General features: G+C 41.0%; 1 protein-coding gene across 6 annotated transcripts in view; it reads right to left on the bottom strand.

Moving 5' to 3' along the window:
* nkx2.2a (NK2 homeobox 2a) overlaps positions 1-10,261 on the bottom strand; it is a 15,764-nt gene extending 5,503 nt beyond the window's left edge. Inside the window, exons 1-3 of one of the 6 annotated variants that reach the window (XM_039785002.1) lie at positions 10,197-10,261; positions 4,513-4,836; positions 1-3,863 (exon numbers count right to left, since the gene is read on the bottom strand). The exon at positions 1-3,863 is cut by the window's left edge and continues 364 nt beyond it. In XM_039785002.1, coding sequence (XP_039640936.1) covers positions 3,286-3,863; positions 4,513-4,777 — 843 coding nt within the window. In that variant the 5' untranslated portion in view covers positions 4,778-4,836; positions 10,197-10,261 and the 3' untranslated portion in view covers positions 1-3,285. Of the gene's footprint in view, positions 3,864-4,512; positions 5,196-7,170; positions 7,230-10,196 lie in introns of those variants that run through there. The other 5 variants (XM_039784999.1, XM_039784998.1, XM_039785001.1 and 2 more) reach the window with 5 other exon arrangements.
* Between the last annotated feature and the right edge of the window lie 273 nt (positions 10,262-10,534).

Below are 10,534 nucleotides of genomic sequence, written 5' to 3'. Positions count from 1 at the left end.
AGGGGTGGTATAATTTTCTGGTGCGTTAATGACAAAATACGGTTGCAAAGCGAAAATTGTTCACCGTAAAAGTTTACCATAAAGGCTGATAAAGGTGATATTTTTTTATTTTGCAGCTGTTTTGACGCAAACACAACAGAGCGTGACTGGATGCACAAATCCATTTTTTTGGGGGGTTGACCTAAAAATGTGTTTAAATCTAAAATAAATTTGGGGACAAACAGGCCCAGAGTGCTTTAGATTTAAAGGGGGTTGCTTTGTAAAAGGTATAATAAAATACAAAAGATCTATAAATATGAATGCATAATAAAATATGACATTTAGAAATAAAAGAGCCATTTTCATGGCTTATAAATTCAAATTTTCCAACGGCAGTCAATCTTGGCGCATTAGTCCACCAAACACCTGCCAGTATCACCAGTTTTGGTTCCCATGAAAAAAACATCTGCATCACTTTCAGATCATCGGACACACAATGAAATTAGAATGCAAATGGAAGCTTCAACATTTACCTCTTAGATTAATTAACCTTACTATTGGCATATTCTGTAATTGCTACCAGTTTGAAAAGCGTCTTGGTATAGGCTAATTTACAGCAAAATCCAGGAAAGGTTTTGTGAAATCCAATCTTTGGAATGTTCGCAGCAGCTCGGTTTTACACCTGATGCGGAAATCCATAAAACAAATTCTATTTTAGAAACAGGCCTACGCATACCAGCGGGACTCAAAGCAAATAAGGAAGAACACTGTCTGGTATTAAAAATAGTTTTTTTGCGCTGTGACGAGCGACTTTTTTTGGACAGACAATAATCCGCCTTTCACTCTGGAGAACGGGGGAGAGAGGGGAAAGAGAAATGAGAAGGCTGTTGTTGGCATAGCTCTATCAAGGAAGAAGGACTCCCTGTTATCTGTGAATGGGGCTTCTTTTTTCTTTTTTTACCAGAATAGATATAGCACGAATTTTTAATTCGTTTTTCTTTGAGAGACAACAATGCTTTATTTGAAAGCTTGATACAATTTGGGGTTTGTGAGAGATCCTTTTCTCCTTGTCCGAGCCCAGCTGCCCATATGGGATACAACGTGTGCAGCAAAGATCACAATGGCACCAAGTGACAGGCAGGACAAAAAGCCCAAGGATACATCTCCCTGACTCTGAACAGCACCAAGAAACTCTGTCAGTCTCTCTATCTACACTGTCTGCAGCCCCTTTCCTGCTGCTGCTGCTGCTGCTGCATGCTCGTTAACATGCACGCCTCTAACATCCAGCAAAACCAGGCCTGGGCTTTTGTCTCTACTGTTGTGTCGTGTACTGTATTATGCAATGATAGAGTCACAAAACTGTCTCATCACAGAGGCAACATCTGGAGGCAAAGAGACACACAAAGGTCTACATTTTTCTATGAGGTTTTAAATATTAGTCTTAAATCCCATTTGTTCCGTTTTTTTTTTTTTCGTTTTTTTTTTTTTAAGAAGCCAGAATATCAACCACAACAATCCAATCACAGCCAGTCCTTCATCACCGCCTCTGGCAATATACTTCATAATTCCCATCTCATATCGTATTTCTCCTCACACTTAATATGCTATATAGGCGATGCTTGGCACGATATAAGCAACGCGTCATTTCTTGTTTATCCACAAATACTTCAAAAACGAAACAATATAAGCAAACTGCTGATTTATTTGACCTACACGCTCAACCAGTGTTGAAACACAAAACCTCTCTGTCCGGGACAAATTGAGTCTGCGTCGCCCACAAAAGCAGTAGCCCCTTGAGACTCAATTCTGTAAATAATTAGCAAATCTGCCCAATTTGGCTGTTTGTTCAGTGATGATAGGGGCGACTCTAACATCTGTTGTGGGATTTTTTTTGTCCCGGGACAAACACGATGCATAGATTTTTCTACTAGGTTATCATATTTACCCAAGATATTGACTGGATCTGATAATCCGCAGTGCGCTACGGATCACTGGGGAGCCATTTGTGCTTGTTTTGGTTTCACCTTAAATAAGATGGTGACTATTAGAGCAAAGTATAGTTGAATGTGGAATGTCATTGCTAACACGTTATATGATCATATGAAAAGTAACTTTATTAGGCGGTAAAAGCCCCTCTAAGCCGTGCGTATTTTAGTTGACCGTTCGCCGTGGTTAAACAAAGAAGACTGGTGACTCATTGATTATTCCTGCTCTATTTGCAGTTTAGCGCTTAACAAGATAACAAAACATTTATTGCATTAAAACGATTTTCCCCCCACAGTCTGCCACTTTACGCCCAAGGCCGGGAGTGGGAATGCTGACAAAAAGGAGAGCTTTTGACTCAAAAGCTTCTTGTGTGAAGAAGCCCTCTTATATTAAGTGAGTGGATTTTGGTCCCATTTCACAAGTGACTTTAGGCTCTTTATTAGTGAGGTGTTCGGATTGGGAAAAAATATTCTCCGGATTAAATTTGCCTAAAAAGAAAGAACTGAAGTGCGCTAGAGATTTATTCCCAGAGTCAAGCTCCATTCTGTCCCACAATATAGTGTTTAACTCCTCGCCTTTCATTGTGATGTTTAGATGTCTTTTCAGAGATGATCAAATCGAATATGGACACTTATATAAACCAAACCCTCTTTTCAAAAACACAGCATTTTATTTTAAAATCCTTATAAAAAATTGTGGGATATTTAGCCAACACCGCGCGGCTACACTGTTATTTACATATGTGTAGTCACAACGTTTTGCCAAAAATCACTCCCCCGTTGTTTTTGTGTAAATATATAGAGGCCAAACTTCAGCTTTAAGCTCCCTAAAGCTCTCTATGTTGCAAACATTTGCCACAAAATATTTACAGGAAATAAAAACAAAAGGAAAATAGCTGCAAAGTTGCCAGTGTTTATTCATGGCCATAAATATTTTTTTCGGTCCATAAAAGAAGCAAGAAATTAAAATTTCTATAATTATAAAGTGGTTCGTACGTGCTGATAATAACACGAAGGGACAAAAGAAAAAAAAAGAGAAAAACATCTCTACAACCAACACACAACATACTTTACAAAAAAATTCACAAGAAGAGCATTGACATTCTCAATAAAATCTATAAGGGAGAGGTTCGGACCCAGTTCTCTTAACGAAAACATGTAAACACGGCGCACACATGAGCCCCGAATAAAAATGGTAGTATATATATATGAGTCAAGCTGCAAAAATGAAAAGTCTTTTGTTTTTTGCGTTTTATTTTTTTTCTTTGCTTTGTGGTGAAACTCCCTACCGTGCCTCCAAGCCAAGTCTCTATAATTTCTCTCACCAAGTCCACTGTTGCGTTTGCACCAAGTGATGTGCTGGGAACTGTGGCGTGGCCGCGGCGCTGTACTGCGCGTTATACTGCATGTGTTGGAGTGACTGGGCACTATAAGCCGAGAAGGGGATCCCGGCCTGAAAAGTGGCCGCCAAGTCCTGAGCTTTAAGAGTGTGACAAGGCTTTCCATCCCTGACTAAGACGGGCACGGCCACCCGCCTGGGAGAAGGGAGATGGGTCACTTCCATACCTTTCTCGGCCCGGGCTCTCTTCATCTTATACCGGTGGTTCTGGAACCAGATCTTCACCTGGGTCGGGGTGAGGCGAATCAGGCTGGCCAGGTGCTCCCTCTCCGGGGCGGACAGGTACCTCTGCTGCCTGAAGCGACGCTCCAGCTCGTAAGTTTGCGCCTTGGAAAACAACACCCTCCTTTTCCGTTTCTTGCCGGAGTCGCTGCCGCCGCTGCTGGAAGTTTCTTTATCGTTGTCCGGCGATTCGTCGTCCGCGGACGGCTCCGGGGACTTGGCCGAGTCCTGAGAGCTGGCGGATAGACCGTGCACTGCGGCAAGAAACGGGAGAAACACTGTCAAAATGTTATGTTGTAAAGTTCCCAGAGACATTTATCATAAGCACAAGCCATCTATTCAGCAATCAAAACTTTGGGTGCATTGGCAAATAATGGTGCTGCTGCGTAACAAGAAAAACAACCTGATCGAGCACTTGTCAAAACAGGATTACACAGATAACATTTTTAACATAAAATGGCTAAATAATAAAACACCGGGACATTTTGGGCAATTTGAATTCGTTAGTGTAATTCTTAAATCTTCAGCCCAAATCTCCACAAGCAGAGCGAGTCAGTGAAGCATTAAAAGATGCATTGTCTGCCTGTAAATCCCCACAGAATGCAGTCTTAAATTTCACACCGTGCTTATACTCTGACTAACTTACAGCGCCCTTGTTTTTCCACGGTGCTTTATCGATCACATTCTTACAATGCAAAGTGCGTTGAGCCTAAACACTGCACGCATTTGTTGAGCTGTAAACGCCTCAAGACGAGCGCAGCAGTGCACGGTGCATAAACACGAATGCTGCACGCCACCCAGGGGCATCGTTCGGATGGAATAGGAGTCTGCACGCCATCAATTATGGCTTAATGTAACCGCATAGCTTATAAATATCACAGAAGTCATTATCAACAAGATCAATAAGGATTCTTAGACTCTACTTACATGAATATTGAATACTGTCCGTAGTAGCAAGCCATCGTGTGTAAGGATTGTCACTACTATCATAAAAGGGATTCTTTAAAGGCAGATTAGGAACGTTTTCTAGAGGACTTTGCACCAAAACTCCAGTGTTTTTTGTCGTGGACGTGGTCTCCGATCCCTCCGTGTCTTCCTCCGCTCCGGTGATAGATCCTTCTTCGTCATTTGTGTCAGGAAGGTCCAAAATGTCCTTTACAGAAAAGCCCGTCTTTGTGTTGGTCAACGACATATTCTGGTGGGGGGAAATATGCAGGGAAAAGTTGCTGCACCAGCTTTTCGGACAATCCGCTGTTTAGGAAGAAAAAAAAAAGCAGAGGCGATGTTTCAGGAAAAATAGGACGAGTAAGAGTCGCTCTACGCTGAAGTACAGTCAAAGCGGCCACTGTGGATAACCATTACCTAAGCAAGTAGCAGTGGATTCAGTGTCTGTAAGTCCAGGAAGAATGCCAAAGTGGCTGAAGTGCTATATGTGGCTCATGGATACTGTGCTACTGCTGGGTGCTAGAGGGAAATAAGCCATTACCTTGTCCGATCAGTCCATATAAGGTTGGTCTCAACACATGAACCTGCAGTGTAAAAGCATTAAAACACGCGAAAGGTTGGCCACGTGTGGGCGGGTCTTAGGAGTCAAGTGGATGAAGACAGTGTTTGCAGATGTGAAATTGTGGGTTTTGGGGAGATCCGAGCCTCTACCATTGGTGCTTCAGAGCATGATGAGTGGTATAACGTGTCAATTAATTACAAAGACGGGGAGGGCCTTTTTTACACCATATTTACATACAAAGAACCTCCAAGTAGCTTCATACTCACAATACTTAAAAAGACCGTTTTAACAAATTGCTCCCACTGAAGCTTTTGCCTTTTACTTTACTCCAAAATATATTCATGCATAAAAAAACTGCATTTTGGGGTATTTAAAAAAGAAATATTTTTAGCGATGGGAACAACGAGGATGAGCGGCTATTGTTCAAATATTCGGGGATAATTTATGTAAACCTTTTGTGTCAATATTTTTGCCAGGGCTTAAGGACAAGAGGCAGTGTTGAAACTGAAGCAGGACTCTGTTTGTTTGAAAGCGCTAAGCAAGTATTTAAGACAGTAGGCCTATCCAAATGGGACACTGATAATGAAGACTATAAAGCCAACAATAACAATACCTGTAATGATTATACCATTAATAAAAATAACAGCAATAATAACAGTATTAATAATGATATAAAATGAAATAAATAATAATAATGATAATGGTGATAACCTATGTCTAATAGCAGACATCTAGAGGCTTATAGTAAACAAAAAAACAATAGGCCTACATCAGTGTTGTCTCAGTTTATGTATACATATTTCTGCATACTTTATAATGCAATTACACTATTAAAAATTAAAAAAATCGTTTGCATTTTCCCTCAATTAATCTCCTCAGCTTCATCCTGGCAGCGCATCCTAATATTTGTTTTCTGCGTGTGTAGAGCCCCCTCTAAAGTGCTCCATCTTGCTTTTTCTGTGGAAATCCGAGTACCATTGTTGGTTACTTTATTTTCCTCCCCTTCAAGACTTTCCCTTTCGTTCTCCTCCCTCTGCCTCCTATCCAGTATGTGATGTGGGTGACAATGTTTCACAATGTTTTTTAGCAAGTCCTCTGCGCATCCTGGGTGGTCGGACCCGGGCAAACACAAATACAAACCGATTGCTAAGCTGCAGACAATGGGGGAAATGTAGACAAATGTCCGGCTCCTGTTGGAAGCTTTTGTCCGGTCGCAGTTTTTGCATTTATTTCAGGGGCGAAATAATAGATGATTGACGCCCCGTGCACAATGCTTTCTAACTGTTTGGAATAAATCTGAGGTTGTTCCTAGTTGTCATGGCATTCAACTGCTTTCAATGGACTATCTCTTCATTCAATTCCTGGATCCTTCCACAATGTTAGGAAAAGTCCTTCATCTCAGCACACACACACACACACACACACACACACACACACACACACACACACACACACACACACACACACACACACACACACACACACACACACACACACACACACACACACACACACACACACACACACACACACACACACACACACAGTCTGTCTCCATGAAGGAAAGCCAGGAATCATTGTGTCTTTTAGTTTCTTGCAGTTCCACAGATTGTTGAATTGAAATTAAATTAAATTGAATTGACACTTTCTAAATCATTTTATGATTATGATTATTATTATGATTATGCTGCTGCTGCTGATTATTATTATTATTATTATTATTATTATTATTATTATTATTATTATTATTATTATTATTATTGTTATTATTATTATTATCGTTTTTTTCCATAGTAGTATACTAATCGTATTATTGTGCAATACAATTTAATATTGAACATAATTACCTAAAATGCCATTGCCTCAATTCCAGATTGTCTCTGGAACACAGTTTCTAAGGTTTCTGGTCCATATGGAAGTGCAGCTGACATATACAGGCCTGAGGTAAATATTTCACCAGACTGGCAGAATTAATCACAAGTCTCAACCTCCCACAAAGGCTCCATTGAGCAGCGCGGGCTATATGGACAAACTGAAGCAGCGCCTGAGCTTCTATAAGGGAGAGAGAGGTTACTGACCTGATCCACCAAGTAATGCTGCACAGCTAAATCCGACATGTGAAGGGACATCCAGCCCGCAGCAGACACCCAGAGAGCTTTACGCACCGCGGAGGAATGGCCCAGGCTGTAGCCTCTATGCGCATCTCATCAGGAGACTGACTTGGCCCATGCAGGACATTATTTCACTGAGACTTATTTAGTGCCTCAAAAGTGTGTGGAGCTAAATCAGGGTGTGTTAGAGCACGCAGGCTTATCACCCGTGTCATTCTGCTTTGTTTTTGCTGCGTGTGGCACAGTGACAAGGGGGAAGTCACAGTAGGATTGGTAACGGCACTGGGCTGCAGACTGTGGTCAGTTGCTGGGGATGTACTATTTGATCAATTGAGCCGAGGGTTTCGGCAAGAAAAGGTAAATGTGCACAGGCTAAGTGGACGTACTCCACTTGGAGAGCCTATCGCTCTCTGTTTACCTGTTTACTTTCACAGGTAGTTCAAACAGGCCGCTTGCCTTTTCACTCTGACTGTGGCCAGTGTGCAGACTGTTTTTGCAGAGCGGGACAAGGACAAGCACCGGGAAATGTTCACAGTCCAGTAAATCTGCTCAGGATGCTTTCAGGCTGCAATTATGTACAATTACGCAAAAATGACATCAGTGTAAAAATACATGACAGATTTTGAGACTATTATTTACAGGATGGATATTGTGTCATCATAATATTAATACTCATAATTATTAAAAATAATAATAACAGTGTTGCTATTTTTTATGTAATATCGATTTCTATTATTTGTGTCATTATTAGCTCTTTATTGGTGTTGTTCTTTTAATTATTAAGTTGTAAAATATGAACTAGCCCGTTTTTTTTTTTACAAACTTAGAAAGTTGAACCATTGTTGCAAATATGTTTCCACTGCTTTCCCCGTGGGTAAATCATCCTCAATCCTGTGAAATGTGTGTGTGTGTGTGCGTGTGCGTGTGTGTGTGTGTGTGTGTGTGTGTGTGTGTGCGTGTGTGTGTTGGGGGTGTTAAACCAGATAGAAGATGGGGTAAAGCAGGGCCTCTGAGCTGCAGATGCATCAGGATTTAAAGGACAATACGCGGCGCAGGGCTGGTGCTTCCCATCACCCGCTTATTTGAGTTCAGTTGACACTTAATCTTCACATCTGACTCTAAAACGATACATTGAAATATTATTTCTCATCTGACTTTTGTGCATTAAACTGCATTGTGCATAGCATGCACAAGACAAACCTTTTTATGTGATCATTGCTGTTATAATTATGCTATCACCAGTTTCGCCAGTGCTCCCATTTTAATATTATAAGCAACAGAGCTGACTGGCTCATTATTAAAGCTCGTTACATTTTCTTCTGATCCCAGCTTTGCAATCAAACGTACAGCAGAATGGACTCATCCAAAAACAATTAATTTTTCGGATGAACCCCCCAAAACGGGCCCCGTCTGATTAATTATAATTCCCTCCTAAAAATGCATGCCCACGATTGTTCCCAAATAAGTGAAGAAAGAGCTTTTTATATTCTTGATTAAATAAATCTTTCGATTGAATGCACAAATAAGAATGCCGCAGGAGAATCCATAATAATGTTGATCATTCTCTCCTTTAATCGCTGAATTTCAGCGTGTTTGGATGCCTCAGGCAGGGAGTTAGTCTTTGATAAAGGTAACCCCTTCTGCCTCAGGGTGCCCATGATAAATGTACAGAGTGACAAGACCGATTTCCTCCCTCTATGATTAAAAGCCTATGTATGATATGCAGGTAAAGCGGGTCCGGTTTATTTATTATGGGGGCTAAGCCATGGCCCGGGGAGACTTGGCTTCAGGGTAGAAATCATTTTTTTTTCTTTTTACAGAAAACCAGCCACCTTTCCCTCCCGGGCAAGAGTCTTTATTCGTCTCCTTTCCTCTAATGATTAAACATGTCACGGCGAGATTATAGCAGTGCGCCCATGCCCCGAGGAGATGCCTTCATTTGTTAAACCACCAGTTTATTTGTAACGCTGAATTTCATGCCACGCTGTGCCATTCCCCTTAATCTTTTTCTGTGTAAGACGAATTGCTAAAAAGGGGTTTATTATTTTTTAATCACTTCCTATTTCAGTATCGCACTGACATTGGCAGGGAGGAGGGAGAAATGGTTTGAGTCTCCGGGACTTCTTCAGATAAATCAAAAAAAAGGAGGCCACTATTATTTTTAAATGTGTAGAAAATTTGTATGAATAAATAACAGATATAAATAAATAACTCATCCTCTCCAGGAAAACCTAATCTGCCCCGTTCTAGATGACACAAGTACAGACAACTTGTCCTCTTGTTGGGCAGCCTGTGTGTGAGTGCAGTAATAACATTAACAGCTGTTGACATCTGTGGAGCTCTAGCGGTCTCTACCGGCACATTTAAGAAACAACAGGGGGTTCTTATTGTGTGCACCCATTTGGACAACTTCTATTAACCAATAATGTTACGAATATATGCATTGGAATTAGACACATGTTGTGATATAAGGAATACTAATGTTTTTTTACGCAGGTTATCTTCATCCATGTCCATCCTACATTAAGACACACGTTTACGTTCTTCAGTAAAATTAAGTACGGCTGGTGTAACCATTTATGGAGGCGGTGTGTAATCTATCATGTATTATTTTGTGTGTTGGCTGTTGGAGAAGCCAATCTTCTCAGAACAAACATAGTTTACAATTTTCCTTTTACATATTTCCAGATAATAAGGCCATTATTTCTCTTGATTGAGGCCACGCTCACATGTACAGTCACAACGATAATGTCCAACTAGAAGCCCAACTAGAGTGTGTAATGATCAACTACTTCAGGCTAAAAACGCACAGGCCTATACAGTCTGAATACGCATCATATTTTAAACAGTTCAAAAAAGACCATTCTACACTAAGGAATAAGATGCGCGCTGATGCGCATAAAATAGCAGCAAAAGAAAATAAGCAGTGTCTATTACGCTGTAAAAACAGAAAGTACTGTATGCAAACTGACTAGAGCATCCAGTGCGCTTACCTAGACAGGAGGGGGCTGAATGTGTTGCCAGCGTTAAGACAGCGCGCAGAGTTAATGAAATATCTCCAAATGGGAGTCAGGAGTGCGTGCAGAGATAAGCCTGATGTGGTTTATATACCCAGAAAGCAAGTGCTCCTCTTCTCATATTGTCCAAGAGCGTTTGCATAGCTGGCCAAGTGGCTTTGCTCTTGCTGACTGGCTAACATTGCATGGTGTTTGCTTTCCCCTTGCTATGACGTGAGACAAAATATTGGCCATATGTTCATCGGCAATAAATTGGTCTTGAGCGCAAACACAGCTCCCTGTGGACGGTGCTTTTAACCCTGCACAGCTAGTTT

Source organism: Perca fluviatilis, chromosome 20 (assembly GCF_010015445.1).
Source record: "Perca fluviatilis chromosome 20, GENO_Pfluv_1.0, whole genome shotgun sequence".
Taxonomy (NCBI): domain Eukaryota; kingdom Metazoa; phylum Chordata; class Actinopteri; order Perciformes; family Percidae; genus Perca; species Perca fluviatilis.
The sequence above is the reverse complement of the archived record's forward strand: the minus strand, read 5'-3'. Positions and strand labels throughout refer to the sequence as shown.